Source organism: Salvia splendens, chromosome 10, assembly GCF_004379255.2.
Source record: "Salvia splendens isolate huo1 chromosome 10, SspV2, whole genome shotgun sequence".
Taxonomy (NCBI): domain Eukaryota; kingdom Viridiplantae; phylum Streptophyta; class Magnoliopsida; order Lamiales; family Lamiaceae; genus Salvia; species Salvia splendens.
In genome coordinates, this window is record NC_056041.1 from 2,757,404 (window position 1) to 2,776,058 (window position 18,655).

The 18,655-nt window shown below is 37.0% G+C and overlaps 2 protein-coding genes across 2 annotated transcripts; both read right to left on the reverse strand.

Moving 5' to 3' along the window:
- Positions 1 to 742: 742 nt before the first annotated feature.
- On the reverse strand, positions 743 to 6,552 carry LOC121752272 (transcriptional corepressor LEUNIG-like). The gene is made up of 19 exons (XM_042147255.1): positions 6,348 to 6,552; positions 5,933 to 6,046; positions 5,361 to 5,458; positions 5,172 to 5,281; positions 4,485 to 4,946; positions 4,320 to 4,408; positions 4,170 to 4,248; positions 4,014 to 4,089; positions 3,741 to 3,790; positions 3,310 to 3,624; positions 3,020 to 3,217; positions 2,639 to 2,884; positions 2,424 to 2,559; positions 2,204 to 2,313; positions 1,941 to 2,090; positions 1,711 to 1,866; positions 1,471 to 1,587; positions 1,177 to 1,383; positions 743 to 1,078 (listed from the first exon to the last, which is right to left on the reverse strand). Exons 2-19 carry the CDS (start codon positions 5,962 to 5,964, stop codon positions 935 to 937), a joined length of 2,775 nt encoding a protein of 924 aa, XP_042003189.1. The 5' UTR covers positions 5,965 to 6,046; positions 6,348 to 6,552; the 3' UTR covers positions 743 to 934.
- Positions 6,553 to 14,100: 7,548 nt separating this feature from the next.
- On the reverse strand, positions 14,101 to 17,174 carry LOC121752313 (auxin efflux carrier component 7-like). Its single transcript, XM_042147310.1, has 6 exons — positions 15,776 to 17,174; positions 15,319 to 15,631; positions 15,160 to 15,245; positions 14,869 to 15,026; positions 14,705 to 14,781; positions 14,101 to 14,615 (listed from the first exon to the last, which is right to left on the reverse strand). Exons 1-6 carry the CDS (start codon positions 17,037 to 17,039, stop codon positions 14,549 to 14,551), a joined length of 1,965 nt encoding a protein of 654 aa, XP_042003244.1. The 5' UTR covers positions 17,040 to 17,174; the 3' UTR covers positions 14,101 to 14,548.
- Positions 17,175 to 18,655: the final 1,481 nt, after the last annotated feature.

Here is an 18,655-nt window from a genome sequence, read left to right on the forward strand (position 1 = left end):
AGTAGATGATGAAATTTCAATTGCAAAATTGGCAAGGGAAAAAAGTAGTTAAGATATTTATAATTGAAAGTGAATAAATAGGAAAGGAAAAATATTGAAGAAAGAAAAAAAATGATACTATCATATTATAAAAAAAATAAAATTTTAATATTATTTTGTGAATTGATAAAAAAAATAAGGACTTATTAGGTACCATAACATAATTCACATTTTGACTAATTAAAAATAAAGGAGTATCATGCAAGTTCAAAATGCATATCGACATAACATCCATCTCCATTCTAATTAGTAAAAAGTTCGAATCATATTATAATTACAAAAATCCCAAAATTCATACATTTCACGATTATTATCCCTTAGTTTTAGATTTAACTAATTTTGGTAATTAAACATTTAAATGTATTTTGAAGAATTGAACTGTAGTATGTTTTCACAATTACTACTCCACTAGTCCCACAAATATAAAGGGAAGGAGAAAAAAAGAATTAAAGTAGTGTAATAGAGTTATAAAATCCATATTGTTAATCACATAAAATATGAGAAAAGAAAAACATTAAATAAAAATAGATTAAATTTGACAGATGGACAAAAAAAAAAGTTGGCTGATTTTTCAAGAGAGACGTGTGAAATACAACCATACAAGATTACAAGTAGGCGTTATTTTGGATTTCAAAAAAATGAAGCTATTTTACATTAAAATGAAAGTGCATTGAAAAAATTACTACTAAAAAATAGCAGGAAATGTTGTGAGAGACCAACCATCATAAACAGTAGAAATTTAGTGAGTAGCCAAAGCAACATAACAGATTAACAGTTAGTTTCTAAGCCTACAAAGTATGTTTCCCATAACAACCTATCAAGAAAAGAAAATTCAAAATAAAATCACAAAATAGACAAAATACATCCATCCACAAAAGCTAGGTATTTCTGGTCCTCACTTCCACAGCTTAACAATCTTGTCATGGCTGGCCGATGCAACCACGCCTGCCACCGACGAGACGGCCAACGACGCGATCAACCCATCGTGGGCGGACAGGGTCATCGTCTTGTTCTCAGTCATGTTCCATAGCTCTATAGACTGTTATGTCACATAAACAACACGGCCCCAGTCAATCTCAACGTTATGAGCAACGACAATTTTAACGAGTCGAGTTAGTTAGTTAGTTAGTTAGTTACCTGATAACAACCAATGACGAGCAACGAGGAGTAGGTAGGATGGAAAACGCAAGAGTGGAACTTGTTGCCGTTGCAGCTAAGCTCGTGCGCACACTCCCCTTCTTTCCCGGATCTCATCGACCACACCCTCACGGAATCCTCACTTACGGATGCCAGGAGTTCTCCCGATGGGTCCCAGCAGACTGAATGGATAGGTTTCGTGTGGCCCTGTACTCAAGATTAGAACAAAGGTGAAAACGATGAACATGCAAGGAATTATTCGACAAAGGTGAAAACGATGAACAAAGGAATTACCTTTAATGAATGCCGGCAGGTCTGTGTCTCTGCATCCAGTATTGACACGACATTTTCAGCAGCGGCTGCAAGATACCGTCCAAGTCGGGGCTGGAATCTTACTTGGGAAGTTCCACCCTAATCCAACCAGACGAGGGAGGTCAAGGAATTTTGTTGCATTGAATAAAGACACAACATTCGATTGCGAAGTAAAGCCGAAGGCAAAGCGGAGAAAGAGGTTGTCATTTCGTTGTAGGGTACCTTGAAAACTCGTGCACAGCTACCATTATTGATACTCCAGTATCTTATTTCGCCATCACCATCGCAGGAGCATATAAGATCTTCTTTATTCGGGTGGAAGTCCAATGACATTACACCAGACGAATGCCCTGTAAAGGTCCGAAGAGAATACGAAGGCTGCAATACGAAGATAGTCAGAACACAAATCTTAATTGAAGACAATTTTTTAAAGAAGAATATATTCAACTAACATTTTCCACATCCCAGACACGGACAGTCTTGTCGAATGATGATGTGGCGAGGCGGGCCATGCTAGGGCTGAAGCGCACATCAGTAATAAGCGAAGTGTGTTCCTCGAGTGTAGTTTTTGGCTTCAAAGTGTCCGTGAACCATAAAACAGCCTGCACAATTAGTATTGACTTGTTATCGCAGTGACAAAAACGATAACAGGTGCATATCGGTGCACAACTAGTCATCTCAATCACGAGTATTCGTTCTCAATTCCAACGAATACCTTCTTATCATGACCACCACTGGCAAGTAACTTCCCGTCTGATGAGAAGTGGCAACACACGACTTTACTTGAACTAGCACGAACAGAGCTGACCTCCGCAAATGTAAACCCTGAATTCAGGGCAAGAACATATTAATATCACAGGAGATGAATGTCTTCCACGCCTCATTCCTCAAGGGGACTCTCTATATAGTTAAAGCTGCAGAAACCTTTAACTTACCTTTGCCAACATCCATACCACGGCCAACTGCATCCCGTGGGTCAGCATCATCATGGGATAAAAAAGACTCTACATTGTCTTCAACATCATCCACGAAACGATCCATGTCAGCTTGCGCGAGATCTTTATCGTCCCACTGTCAAACAAATAAATGAGGAAGCTCAGGACTGAACAAACTTAATCCATAAAAACTAGGATCCGGCTACTGTTCTCACCAACTGGTTGGATGGTGATGTAAGGGTACCAGTGTTATCAGATCCAAACATCATCATAGGCTTTGAAGAACTACCGTTGTGTGGCATATTAGGCATAGACATCACATCCCCAGGTGTATGAGTAGAGGGCGTCGACGGAGCTGAACTAGGAGAAGGACCAGCCGTGTTTGCAGTTCCTGAGCTATTAGCAGGGCCAGAGGATGACACAGGCTGCTTTCGTTTTCTTCCAGTCTGGTTTTTAGAAGCCTTGAAACGATTGCATGAAAGACCGTGTTAATTCACTAAAGCAACACTCATAACATGCACTTATTAAGCTCTGCATTCAGGCTTTCGTAAGAGATCACAGATTGATGCAGAAGAAACTGCTATGAAATGACAGACCTGATCGTTCCCTCTGAAGGAATTTGACATGCTACCATCACCCGTAACACTTCCACCACCCATAATTTTGTCTTGCTGGAGATTGTGATTAGAATTCTGAGGCTGCTGACCCGAGAGACTATGCTGTGGATGTTGCTGCTGTAGCGTTTGGTTATTGCTTTGCTGCTGTTGCTGTTGTTGCATCTGTGCAATCTTCATCTATACAACATATCAAATAAAAATGATGCCATTACTTAACCTGTTTTGAGTAATGTGAAATGACCCAAGAAACAACTGTCAGTGATAGATACCTTCATCAAAATCTCTGGGTCTGTGCGAGGCAAAACCGGGCAACCAGCTTGCATTGGGGATCCAATATTAGGAACTACATCTCCGACTGAATTAGATAGCGCATCTTTCCCCATAGACATACTTCGGTTATTCAGTAGCATCCTCAGCCTTCTGCTCTCTACATCATTGGCGGATGGTGAAGTCAGACTCTGCTGTGCAAGCATAAGCTGCTGCTGGTGCTGAGGTGTCAGCATCTGTAGTTGATGAAAGGGTTGAGGACCCGGCATAAACGACTTTGGCTGCTGGAGAAGACCAGAACGAAGTTGATCGAGACCCTGCCAAGAAACAAACAGAACATAAGAAGAGAAGGATAGATAAGTATCCAACCTCAGCATAACATAAATTGCTTAAAGGGAGTTTTACCAATGTGTCAACACTATAATATACTTACAGTTAAAGGCCATCCTTTCAAAGTCAAATTGTTACCACCTTGATTTGACCCTAAACATGCAAAATAGTACTATTAGTTAGGATAACACACATACGATCAACAATGGAGCTGCCATGTACAAACTCTGCTTGTGGTCTAGGATTTCGCCTTTTAGTTTCTTTAAAGTTTAAATGGCTTCACTAACAGAAATTCCCAAAATTTCTTCACTGCAATACAGCGATAATTCCTTACAAAAAATATTACTTTGAAGCAGGACGAACAATAAGAGCATACCAGGGATTCCAATCAGTGAGCCTTCAGAGCCAGCACCTCTTTGATTGAGCATAGGATTCATTTCAGTTTTGATTTCCTGATGATGTGTATACATGCATAATACAAAACTAAGAAACAAGTAAAACAACTAAACAAAGATGCAATGAATATACTGACCGGTGCAGAGCCAGGAAACTGCTGGCTTCTTGCTTGCACTTGCGGAGATACTCCACCAGCAGAACTGTGCAGCATTTGCCTGAAACATAAATTTCACCACTGGTCAGAAAGCATCAATAAGCAAAAGCATCCATATGATATTTATCATACCCAGACGGCTGGCCAGCTCCTGCAGCTGACTTCAAGATCGAAGCATGGTTAGGATCCAAAAGTTGGCCTACATTATCCCCAAATCTTTGCTGAAAGCAAACATCACAGTGTTAGAAACTGACTTCATAGTAGTGGTTCATTCTTAAGCCTGACATAGTCTTGTACCTTTAAGGCTGCATCGTCCAAGGAATCCCTCTGAACAGGGAGCTTTAATTTATCTTCGTACATCTTTGTTGCCAAAGCATTGGCAGTGCCAGGATTTTGCCTCATGAGAGGATCGTTTCCAACAATCCCATTAGTCGAACCATTCAGGAGGTGGGCACCCTCACGCCGTTGCTGCTGCTGCTGATGTGCCTGTTGTTGTTGTTGTTGCTGCTGCTGCTGCTGCTGTTGCTGTTGTTGTTGCTGCTGCTGCTGTTGTTGATGTTGCTGCTGCTGTTGTTGCTGCTGCTGTTGTTGCTGATGTTGTTGTTGCTGCTGTTGCTGATGTTGTTGTTGCTGTTGCTGAGCCTGCCTCTGCAATAAAAGCTGCTGCATCTGCAGTTGCTGCTGTTGTTGGTGTTGGTGTTGTGACTGCGGTGGCTGCTGCTGCTGCTGTTGCTGCTCCCTCACCTTCATTGACTGAGTCTGATTTATTCGGGAAAAAATCACAAGATTTCAACCACAAGAGAGTTATTAAACATAAAAGAACTATCTAGCTCTTGATAACCGTGCAATAACATCTATCAAGCACCAAATTAGTAAAAACTAAAAAGTCGATAACAATAAATCGACAATAGACTCAAAACGGAGTATCATCATATTGTTTAGGGGCTATTCCTATAACACTGTTGTATCGCGTTAGTAGCTAACCTCGATATAAGATGCAGCAACTTCGGAATGCTTCTCATTTGTCCGGGCAATAAAAATGTCCCAAAAGACAGACCACCACTCAAAGAGAAAACCACCAGGAGCATCGATAGCTGAAGCAAGGAAAAAAAGAAATAATTCGAATCTCTACATAGAACAAAACATGCTACATTAGGCGTGATGAGTACAGACCAACAGGATCAGATGACACTTTTCCTTCAGTTTGGAAAGACTGTGCAGTCTTCTTCAAATCTCTCTTCACTAAATAATCGTGGATATAGACATCCAACCTGAAAACAACAAGTCAAGAAACAAGTTCAAAATACCTTTACTCGAAGCATACACGAACTTTAAAAATCAAAGGATATGCATTAAACAAAGGGTCAACTATGAATCTGTAACTAAGAATGTAAGCCAGAAATGACAGAATTCGATCATGAATAACTACATATCCCACAAAAAGAGAAAAACACATAAACGATATCCGAGAACAGAACACTAATCATCATCCTCAGCCTACACTACAAATGAAAACCCTATTATAGGGGGAATCTAAATTCATCCTGACCTCACCCCAAAATAAGAGCATACATACTTTCCAAGACTACACAACTTGCCTAAATCAACTGACCTAGTAAAACAACCTGAAAATCAGAAACCCTTCACGGAAACAGCAAGAACAATACGATGAAGTAGGAACATAAACCACCAAAAAGAACAAATTACAGGCAAAAAGGAGTACTGAAAAGTGAACAAAAACTCACATTTTGTCAGCTTCCCAGTTGGTTTGAGACATTTTTCGCAGCCCAGTAGAGCAGGATACAAATGTCAGATCCCCAAGAAACAATCTTTTCTTCAATTTCTCCCTCCTCTATCATCTGAAACACATAGTATTGCATCAAACCCCAATTCGAAACAACCCCAAATATAATAAAAATTCGATCTTTTTTCACTTTCTCCCAAGATGTACAAAATTTGTATGCCGAGGGTTAAAATACACCCAACGAAGTGAGTTCCAACACACAGCAACCACGAAATCTTAATAGAAGTACAAAATAAGCTTAAAAAAACCAAATTAGAACTGTTAACACACACTAAAAGTTTGAAAAAACACACACACAAGCACACATCCGCGAATAAAATTATCTCTTTGAAAAGAAGCTAAACACAGATTATTACCTATAAACGCCATAACAAATAGAAGAACCCTCTTCTTCTTTCTTTTCCCTTTATATTTTCTCGCTATTTTTAGGGGAATGAAATGAAATTGAAGAAAGCAGCAGTAGAAGTAGAAGTAGCTGTTCGGTTTTGCAGAAAAATAAGAAGAAATTCTCTTTTTATTTCTGATTTAGCTTTGTTGTGGGATTGAAGAGGGGCTGTTGCAGATATCATAATGGCTATCGGACCCGAATTTACTCGCAAGACCCTTTCAGTTTGTCGAATTTACTGTTTTGACCAATTGTTGCAGAGGAGGTCAGTATTGAATGACCATTATAGCCCTATGGGGCGCCGAGGCGCTGGAGGGTGAGGGGGTGAGAATGTCATTTAATTTAGTCTTTTGCTTTTGGAACAGGCTTTCGACTGGGGGGCTCGTATTTTGTCATATTTATTTTTTAACCCTTTCAGCTTTGGTAATCTCGCATTCCTTCATCCTTTTCTAGATTGTCGTAATTTTATTCTAGTACGTGATTTACGTTTTTACCCTTTGGGGTTTGTCAGGTTAAATTGCAGGACTTGGATATTTCTTTTGCTTCTTTTTGTGTGTTTAAGAATTAAGAGCATTCGTGCTTAATGAAGAATTGAGCATCAACGCGAAGTTGTATAGTCTTAATAAGACAACAATCATTTTACACGTGTATTTGAGCATGCTCTTTTTTGGTCAATCGCAAAACTATATATAGTGTTCTTTTTAGCTTTTTAAAGTAAAATCGCTTAGCTTATTGTTTTCTATTTATAAATACTTTCATTATCACTTTTCAAGCTTCCACACTAACCTTATTATTCTCGCATAATATGAACTCAAATTCTTGTTTTAGTTTATTATATTTTTTATAGTTCTATCAATGTGTCAGATACAAATTCTCAACCAACTTATATACACACCACTGAACTCAACACAATCGATGCAATATTTAAGCTTCAGTGACTTGAGTGTTTGGATTATACCATTGAATTCAAACAAATACACTACTGAAATTCGTAACTTTTTTACCAATTATGTAAATTATAGTAGTATATTCTTTTGTAGTTTTAATGTAATTTTTAATATATTCTTTCATTTGTACATCAATTTTTTTCTAATGTCTTCATAGCTACGTGATCGAACAATATCACTCAATTGGTGAATTCAAATGATACCTTGTTAAAATTTGTAGTAATTATCTATTTGTTTCAATTATATAATATTAGTTATTTTAATGTAGTTTTAGTAGTTTTGTTCATTTGTAAATCAATTTAATTATAATTTGTAAATAATAATGAATTAAAACATAAGATAAATGGGAAATACGAAAAGTATGTCAATAATATCATCCTTAGTGCCTAATGATTGTGAATAATGATAAAGGTTGTGCAGATAATGTAGTGCTAAAGGTTGTTGTGTTCGAGCTATTGATGCCCTAATAAATCATTTTTATAAATAAATCTAATCAGTTTATAAGTTTACATATGTAATTCCCGAAACACCCTCATTGATCATGACTCAAACAAAATAGATACTGTCATATTTCTTGACTCGAATTTGAAGTCATATCTAATTTGTTTTTAAATGCACATTTCTATTTCCCGAAACACCCTTTTAAATGCACATATATAAAAATTTTAAAATAATTTAAAAATCATGAATATCAAATTGTTTGTTTATTTTCGAAAAATTAGTTCTCGTGTACCGGTCAAACTAGTAGTAAATAGAAAATAAAATTGCAAGGTTATCGTCACAGACTATGGTGGAAATACTCAGTAATTACTACATAGTTTCTTTTGTTAAATTAATAGAATAAATATTACGGAGTATTTGACTTATTGATACATATGTCAATTTTACAGTTGGTTGATTGTTGTACTATGAATCTAGTCAGACAAGAAGCCCAAATAAAGAAACTGCGTAAAACAAGAAGAAGAAACATGGAATTTCAAAGGAAAAAGAATTGACAATATTAGGTAATTCTAACCTTATAAAAATACTCCATCAAATACTGTCACACTTATACTCGTCACATAATGTAACAATTAATATAAGAAGTTAATATAATCTAGGTCTCACTTTTATACATTACACTTATAATACAATGTGAGTTGAATTATGAAATATATTTATTAAAAATAGTGAAAGTAGGAGTATGTTTTATGATAAATATTTACTTTTAGCAAACTCAGATATTCTATAATTGTAACAAGATCGGCCGAATTCAACACATAGTGTATCAACCGAAATGGAATGCAAGAAACAAGCAATGAACTCAGCGATTTTACGTGGTTCGATCGGAATGATCTACGTCCACGGGAGAACTCTAGTATTCTTTGTATTGATGATGAAGATCGAGAATTACAAATGTTGCACACTCAAGAATCCACACATACACTTTATACAATCTCTATACAAGCTGAATTAAGCTAAAACGCAGTAGCTAATCAACTGACCAACATGAACACGCAAGGACGAGCGATTCCAATCGATACTCTTCAAGATCGATGCTCCTCAAACCCTTTACCCGGCTGAGGATCTCCTTTCACTCTCTCGTGCTCTGATTGCTGTTGTGAATTGTGTAATCTCTCTAGAGCTCATACGGTTATTGTGTCATCTTATATAACTCACACTCTAACCGAATCAATGAGCTGCGATCCCATGCATAGATCCTCACGTACACCCTCATGAAGCAACGGTATTAACCCCCTTCTAATAACACTTCATGTTGTGAGACGCATAATGTAACAATAATGATACGCGGGAACATTTCTTTGTCCATTTAAGAAAAGAATGTGTAGTTTTCTTGGGTTAATGGCAATGCCATATGTGTAAGTGTAACCATACTATAAAGAGATGATGCTTAATCCACTCTTTTTTTTTAATAATAAAGTTTCGCTGTGGCAGAAAATAGACAAATGGGCCTAAAGTCCATTAAACTACATTTATAATGTTTTTTTTTTCCTTTCATAATCTAAGGCCGAGTATACACACAAGTATTTAAATAAAACAAGTTGAAAAATACATTGCTGAATTATATCCCTAGCCCACACTATTTAATTACCCAACCCCAACATCTCGTTTACCTTAAGCCCACACAAATTTGGGCTAAAATTATATCTTGGCTTAATAATTTGGACCTAAAATGTAAACACTCATTTAATAATTTGATAGGCGTGTAACAGTGACCTAACAAAATCAACACAAAATATCTATCGGGGGAGAGATCGAGCTTCAAGAAATAATGTAATTTTTTAAAAATTCCGGTTATAGTTTCTCCTCTGTATAAGGAGAGATCGAGCTTCTAGAAATAGTGAATAGTTTTATCAATACAAAAATGTCTTTTTACTAGTGATATCCATAAGTGATAAATAATTCTGACAATATAAATCAAAGCCATCAAAAGTGGCCCAATTAAATTCATATTCACAAAGGCCCAATTTCTTTATATGGACTTGGGCCATTGTAGCAAATATGCAAAAAATTTCACAATTTTTTTGTTTTGGTGTTTTACTGCTTCTTGAAAATATTTATTTTAGAGGGCTAACTAAAATAGAAAAAAGACTCTAGTGCGTGTGCACGGTACGGTGTCCTCCTCCACCGCCGTTCACTCATCTCCTCCTCCCCACTCCCGTGAGACCACCTAATACCAGTACTAAATATTGCCATTTTCGTTTAATTTTTGAGGAATTAAATAGATACTAATACTAGTATAATTATAAATATTCAATCAATATAAGTTATGAGATAAGTAATGAAATAGTACCAGTACTATAATTAATAAAAAAACGTAACGCAACAAAAGGGCCCATAGGTTGGGTGAGATGTGCATATACCAAGATGTGAATGAAAGCTGTATGATCATAAATTGAATTTGTGAAATGCAACTCTTTTTCCTCTGTTTTCCTTATCAAACCCACCTTTAGTGGTCCAAATTAGACCATCACACCACCCCATGTCCGCCTTTCACCCTACACACTCTCTCTCTCCTCTCTCTCTCTCTCTCTCTCTCTCTCTATATATATATATATATATATATATATATATATTGAGTATATGGTATTGCCATCTTGGTTTTAGGCATTTACAAAATAATGAAATACTATCATATATTCATCATCTTGGCCACGGCTTAAATGTAATTGGTCCAAAAACACTTCTTCCACCATAAATTTGAGGGCTACTAATATTTTTTAAATCACCACCGTGTCATTATAATGGAATGCATGTGTGTAACATTCATCATCTCAAGCGATATCCCAAGAATATAACGAAAAAGACAATTTAATTTTAGGAGTATATAATGATATTTCGAAAAAAAATAAAATTTGCCACTAGGCAAAATAATGATCGTATATACTTACATCATAAAAAAAATGCCACATGAAGTAGTCAAATAATTCAAATTGATATATACTTATAAGTTAGTCTACCTCTATCTATTAGTGTTACATCGTTCTTTATTACGCTCTCACCCCTGCTATGTTTAATTCATTTCCCTTTATAATAAAAATTAATAAATGTAATCTCCTCGTACTTTATTATTTCGTCTAATTTACTCTTTTTAAATTATTTATTTTATCCTTTCTTAATTTAGTAGTAGTACTATATTTTACTCTCTTTTTTACATTCAATTTACAAAAATCTCTGAGCTCAAAAGAAATTTCTTTTCATGAGACTAAGATTATATATTTCTATGTTACACTCAATTAGAATATTGGTGTACGCATATTAGACTCGATATAAATCTATAATAAGATATACAACCCAAAAAGTTATTGGTTAAACACATGTCCAGCTTATTCTTTTACGGTTGAAGATTAAATTTATAAGATTCAACGTTCGAAAAAGAAGCAATGTGGGGACTCCCCCTCTCTCTTTCAATGCAATGCTTCAATTGCCCAATACATATTTCTTGCCTAATTCGATAGTCTTCACCATAATATGGAGACATTGCCATGGAGTAGTTAATTTCAATGCTTTTACTTTATATTTTAGGGGGCGGCCCCTACTACATAGCAAAAATCCACTAAAACTCTGCCAAATTTATTTGTGACACCAACTTGGAACCCTATCCTCTCAATAATGCATGGTTTGTGACATTCAATCAACGAATTCTAGAAAAAGGAATAGAGAAAACCCTAATTAAGAAAATAATACACATGAACATGACATGGGCATCCACATGAGGTGAGGCCACCTTTGTCTATAGCCGGTAAGTGTACGGGCGGGGAAACAGCTGGTTCGGTGGTGGTGGTCGACGACGATGGACACATGCATGCATCCATGCGCATAGCTTGTCGCCATGCATTCATTCATCCGACCCACATGCACTAGCTCAAACACACATACACAAATTATCAATATCATGTACTAGTAATTAATTTTTTTAGATTTTTAGGTTGTTGTTATTTGTCTCTTCTCCTATATATGTGTGTGTATAAGCTGCTTAAATTGTTTTAGATTATATGGTAATTCCATAATAAACATATATCTGAATCATTTATTTATTTAATTATTGATTAATCATACCAATTATGAACATTTAGTTTAATAGTAATAGGAACTATCTAATTTGATGTGTACCTTTTTTTTGGTTTCCAGATGTATCCCTCTTGTCGACAACTAGAGGGCTAATGTCTTGTCTCATCTCAACGATCAACGCACTAAAATGGCTGGGGACTAGCCAAAGAGTTTGTTTCATTCACATAGGCATGGATTGAACCCCTAGTGTTAGACACACTCGTACATATATACGTACATATGCGATGAGTTATCCAAAACTTTTGGTTTGATGGTGCAAATTTATGATCTATAATTACATAACTCGAAAACAAAACAAAAAATGTACATTATGATATACACTCAAAACATAATGTCGAACAAGAAAATATCCACAATTATAATGTCCATATATTCTCTCAATCCAAGTTTGAATCGATAATTGATCATATATATACACAAGGAAAATTAAGAATACATAAATTTGTCAAGTCAAGTTGATTTATTGAAGATTAGTCTAATCTAACTGGAGGTTTAATTGCATTATGTTCTAACTCCATTGTAGTTTCCAACAAAACATCAATCGAAACTCAAATAGTGAATTAGATTAATGATTTGCAAATTGTGTGAGAGATAAAGCAAAATGTAGAGACATTGAGAGGGACCATAATGTCTGTAAAGCACAAGGACAAACAAAAGACAGTCGAAAATGGTAGTGAGTAAACTCAGACTAAAACAACTCACTAACGTTTGAGCCAAGAATTGACATAACAAAATATACACACACAACAAACACAGCACAAACATATATAACAACTATCCAGTGTTCTTTGTCTATATATGTATGCTGTCACGCCTTCTTGCATTTAATGTATGTATATAATGTACACATACAGTACCGAGGCGAGTAACATGCAATGTGCCCCAATCAAATAAAATGTGGGGGAAAAAGGATTTCGATTGAGTTTTTTTTCCTACAATTATTGTGAAAGAACACTGTGTATTCGAACCGTAGCACTTGTACTTGTGTTAAATGGGGAACAATCTCGACATTTAGTTATGGTGCATTGTTGCTTGTGTATTACACTTGCGCCTTTTTTATTAAGTAAAATGCCTGGGGCCAAAACAGATGGCGAGCGGGAAAGTTCGAAGCATACAAAATCGTCGAAGAAAGCAAACAATAAAAAACCAACAACAATAAATATAAAGCTCCTTCCATCGCACTTTAGAAGTCTCATTTGACTTCGGCTGTTCGACATGAGTTTTAAAAAATATAAAGGAGAGTTGGTGAAAAAAGATAGTAGAATGTTGATACTACTTTTATATATTAATTTTAGAATAAAATGTGAGTGAAAAAATGTTCGTGAAATTTGAGGTATATTACTATTTATGGAATATTCTATAAATAGCAATATAGCATTGGTACTCTAAAGTGGGGCAAAGGGAGTAGTACCTAATCTAACACATAAATAGCATGTACTAGTTCTCAGAGATGATGAAAAAAAATGTAGTACTACAATTTTCGCATTGTCATTTGACTTGTGAGTGCAAACATTTTCCCACATACTACTAAATTCATTCATAATAAATGTCATTTTTGCATGTCTATAAAAAATAATCAATTTATAATTTTTGATGGATTTCTTTATTTATATGAGACGTCTGATTCTCCATTAATCATACCTATAATCAGTTACTCTATATTTCTATGATATTTTATCGATTTTGCATTAAATGTGATCTCGTGTATTATAGAAGTAAAAATATTAGGAATTGCTGAGGCACCACCATGATCACCCTATGGGCTATGGCCATAGACCAACTCAATAGCAAAGGGGCTCACAAGGTAGGATTGTGGAACATCAATTCCCCCAAAGAGGAATTCCCTTTTTCATTTGCTTATCTTCTTTCTTTATTACGTATTATTATTAAATAATTGCACAAATTAGCTAATTAAGGCATGCCACATGAACTCTCTAATGCTCGAAATTTTTCCGAAGTGTTAATATTACAACAATTACGAACTTAGTCAATTTAAGTTTCGAAAATATTCTACTCCATGTAATAGATCAAATTGTGCTTTATTTCACGATACAGTAATTATTATTGAGTATTATATACTAAATAATAAACGTGAGATGCTTTACACAAAGTGGAAAGTTCACTATAGATCTGAAAAGTTTAACTTTATTCGAAGATAGGATATGGAAAATAGTACAACATATCATTACCATCTTATCGAAGTAATTAACACGCCAAATATATGAATAATTATCATTAGTCATCCTAAAAGTAATTTACACTGTGTCAAATAAACGACAAAACACAAACACGGCAAAAGTTATTGCCCTAAACAAAACAGCAAAATAATGATCAAAGCAAATGGAAAAGCTACAGGAAAAGAACTATTCTTCTCCCCTTCCACAAAACGATAAATTAAAAAAATATATATTAACAAACCAAAAAGAGAGATTAAAAATTGAAATCCCATTGCAAAAAGACGAGACTAAGATAGTGATTTAGGTTATCTCTGCCTTCTTTAATCCCCCTGTTTTCCTCTGCATTCCGCCCCCTCCGCAGCCGACCAATCACCGTATTTCCCTCCATTCCCACTTCGGATTTATACCAGGAAGGGGATCATCCAAGTCAAAAATTTATATGAAACGACACCGTTTGTTTGTCCTCAATTAAAATCTTATAGTCCTAGGAGAATATAGTAGACCAGAGTGATTGGGAGGGCGATCAGCATTCCGAAAATGACCCTGAACAAGATTAACCCAAATCTGACATTAATCACCCACTAATTAACAACATTTAACTTAATTGCGAGAGTGTGATTCGATTAACTTACGCAGTGCTGAGAATTGCTGGATGAACATTGTACTCTTTGGCAAAAACAAACGGAACGATTCCTTGTGGAAGCGCAGCCTATTTCAAATTTCCAATCACAATCCAAATCAATTTCAATGCTACATGTTAATTTACAATTGAGGATATGATGAATGATGCACTAACCTGCACAATCGCGACGTGGAGAAGGCTGCCGCGGAGGCCAACGGCGATGGAGGCCGCGGCCATGACGGCAGGGCCGGTCAGAAACCGCACGGCCATGGCGAAGGTCGCCACCGAGTTACCGCAGGCGATTATCTTAGGCTGAAGGGCCATGAACAGACCTGTTGATTATAAATCAAAATCAAAATCAATTTGCAACCATACAAGGGCCCCATACACCGCTCTCAATTAATTAGGCCCCTTTATGGATAAACACTACATTTTGATCCGGTGAATTTGAGTAATAATAGTAACCTAAGCTGAACATGGCCATGCCGAGGCCGGCGTCAGAGAGGATGGCGATCGACCCTTCCACGATTTTAGGCATGTGCACATTCCACCTGAAAATTAAATTAGGGTTCATCAATCTTCAATTAGAATTTAATACATTGAAATTGATTGGTTGTAAATTACCTGTAAGCGACCAAAGACCAAATGAGGCCAATGAGGCTGGAGTAGGTGTTGGGGTTTCTGATGAGCTTGCGCCAGACCATGATCAAGATGAGACGTGTCATCACGCTAGCGGGCGGCATGTGTTTGTTGGCGGCGGCGGCGCCTGCAGCGGCGGCCTTGGGGTCGAGCTCGGTGGTGGAGCTGGACCCCAGCTTCGACAGCCTGTGAGGAACGTCTTTTTCTCCTCTCACATGATGATTATCATCTCCGTGATCTCTCTCTCCTCGCCCGAAACTGAAGTCTTCCCCAACGAACTCCCCACCTTGCGGAGCGGCTTCAATGTATAAAAAAAATACCAACACAGACAAACCATCAAACACCTTGCTGACACAGCAGTTTTACATAGATAAAAATAGAAACTAAATAAACATATCCAGTAAATCACGCTTGAAATTGAATAGCACCAAAATTGATTTACCTTTGGTATCCCCATTTTGGGGATTATCGGTGACCAATAGCCTGATTTCCTTCGCGCCTTGATCCGACCTCCCGGATTGCTCGGAAGCGCCGAAATCGTTCCCGCCGAAGACGTGGAGGCCGCCGCCGCCGCCGCCGCCGCAGACCTCGGAGACCGGCGACGCGCTCGAGCTCCATACGAACATATGCAGCTCTTTAGCGTCGTGATTATTAGCCTTGTTACTCACTGTTTGGTGGTGAGATTTCGCGGATTTAGGCATGGCGGAGGCGATTTCGGGATTGGGAGCAGGGTATGAAGTTGGAACCGCAGGCTGCGGCGGATAATATCCGAATCTAGGAGAAGTCATCAGCCCTCCGGGAGCGCAATTCTCTTCGAAATTGGAAGGGCGCGGCGTCGGCCCTCTCGACGACTGCACCGAGCACATATCACCGACATTGAAATTCGACAGCCTTCCGGTGTCGGAGTTGCCGAAATTCGACAATCTCCCTCCGAACCCCATCATCGAGTAGAAATCGGAGTGGTTGAAATTGGAGGTCCTCGGCGTCGGATTCCGCGACGAGCTCAAGCTGTAAATCTCCGCACCGGTCAGATTCGACGGCCGTGGCGTAATGCCGGAGAACGACCGCCGCGACGCGCTGGATTTCCTCACCCTGACGTGAAGCTTCCCGTCGCCGCCGATCTCGGCGTCGGTCTCGAGGAAATCCTGGCCGTCGAGAGAGACGACGTCCGACTCCACCTTGAAGGAGACAATCGAGGCCGCAGTCTCCGGAAACTGCTCCATAATCAGCATCTTGGCGCCGCGGTACTCGAAGAGGAAGAGGAGGAGCGTGTACCAGATGATACACTGCAGCACGACCACCTGCACCATCAAATTCCCAGCGTAGTCTCCGTACATCGCGATTAGCAGCGGAATCCCCATCACCAGCGTGTTCGGAAGCGTAGAGAGGGAAAAAATCGTGATCGACCACTCCAGGCTGCCGTTGCTGGTGAGATTCGCCCACAGTGACAGCACCACCAGCATCACGATCTTCTGCAGTGTATCCGCCGCGATGAATCGGAAATTCATCGTGTAGATGTCGTTTTTAGAGATAAAATGGAAGGACAGCAGCGGAACCGCGAAGATAGCGACGAATCGGTTGATTCCGGAGCACTGATCCGGCGTGAAGATCTTCCACCACCGCACGCTGCCGTAGGCGAGGATCATCGCCACGTAGAGTGGAATCACCGCCGTTAGCACAACGTAGAGATCGTGCCATGTAATCATCTCTCTCTCTCTCACTCACTCTCACTCGCTACTGCTGCAGTGTGTTGTGAGGAATGAATCTCTGCCAAACCCAAAGAGGAAAAGGGAATTGGTACTTGTAGAGAGAGAAACTGCGAGTGGGAGAGAGAAAGCGAATACAGAGGAAATATGAGGAGTGTGTGTGTTTATATATAGGTGAAATAATATTCAAAAGAGTCATGCTTTATGTATATTTCTTTTTCTGTAAAAGAAAAAACATAGAGTTGTCCTTTATTTATTTTTTACTCCCTCCGTCCCGGGCTACTCGCTCCTTTCCTTTTCGGCACGGAGATTAAGGAATGAGTGTATAGGAAAGTCAAAAATGACGGCTGTAGGTGAAATTTTTTACTAAAAATGGAAAGAGTGCAAGTAACTTGGGACGCTCAAAAAGGAAATAAATGCGAGTAGTGAGGGACGGAGGGAGTATTTTTTATTTTTTATTTTTTATTAGCAACTGATCACTTGCTCTACTGTAAAGAAAGTCAAAAGTAACGGTTTACAGATATGGTTAGTTTACTTTACACTTAGGTGCATCACTATTGTACAAATAATTATAAAAATTGATCAACATATAAAGTTGCCTGCGTTCCAATTCAAAATTATTTTTGTTCATGACAATATTTTATTCACTTAAATCATATGCCATATATTAATCAAATCATTTATCTCTAAAACAAAGGTAATATACTATATTAAGATTTTAATATTAATAAAAGTAATGCTATTTCTTATATATTCTTCAATCAAAGTTTATAAAAAATATTCTTTGTATGATCAACCCTATTATGACCGCATGAATAATTTTAGATGTGTTCTGAGTCCATTTCTCATTATCCTTGGTTTTTGTTGGAAAGAAGATTTTATAATTTTATTAGAGGCTAGAATCGAGGCTAGAATTAATGAAGAATTATATATAAAACTAAATTAATATGATAGTACGTACTTATTAGAATTATAATATATTTACCACTTATAGTTGAATTGGAGGCTATATATAAAAGATTTTAATACAATATAGTCTATATGAGTCTTTTGATCTTTTATTTTCTGCATTCTATTTTCTAACAGTTTTTATGTCTCATTTCACTATTAAATTTACTATACAGAATTATTTTAAAAAGTACAAAATACTTATAATAAAGTGAACCTTCATTGACATTTATTAAAAAACCGAAGCACTAATTATGATTACCAATTCATGGTATAATCAAAACAGAAATTCAATGCAAAAAATAAGTAAATGTCCTAGTTAAACATATTAAATCCTAATTATTAAAATTACAGTGCAAACAATTAAAATGAAATTATATAAATTATTAAGAGTAACAAATAAAAAAGTACTAGGATAAAGTGACTCAAATTGTTTGATGTCACCACATGGTGTGATTAATTTTACATGTGGTTTGCACGTAAACTTGGCTTAGTTTGGTTTCTTGGATAAACTTAATATTCGGTCCAAATATATTCATTTTATTTAGGCAATAAATATTACGATATAGAGAAAATGAATATATATATATAACTTTTTTTATTAATTTATAGAAATAATGATATCAATAAAAAGTTTTGAGTTATCGCAATTAATATAAATAAATAAA

What these genes read in the sequence shown, in the direction of transcription:
- LOC121752272 (XM_042147255.1), bottom strand. Translation starts at nt 5,964, where the DNA reads ATGTCTCAAACCAACTGGGAAGCTGACAAAAT. An exon ending in GGAGCTGGCCAGCCGTCTGG is followed by an intron (nt 4,249 to 4,319) that starts GTATGATAAATA and finishes TTTATGTTTCAG; the next exon opens with GCAAATGCTGCACAGTTCTG. An exon ending in GCTGTGCACGAGTTTTCAAG is followed by an intron (nt 1,588 to 1,710) that starts GTACCCTACAAC and finishes TGGTTGGATTAG; the next exon opens with GGTGGAACTTCCCAAGTAAG.
- LOC121752313 (XM_042147310.1), bottom strand. Translation starts at nt 17,039, where the DNA reads ATGATTACATGGCACGATCTCTACGTTGTGCTAACGGCGGTGATTCCA. An exon ending in CCAAAATGGGGATACCAAAG is followed by an intron (nt 15,632 to 15,775) that starts GTAAATCAATTT and finishes TATACATTGAAG; the next exon opens with CCGCTCCGCAAGGTGGGGAG. An exon ending in TGGTCTTTGGTCGCTTACAG is followed by an intron (nt 15,246 to 15,318) that starts GTAATTTACAAC and finishes TTTAATTTTCAG; the next exon opens with GTGGAATGTGCACATGCCTA.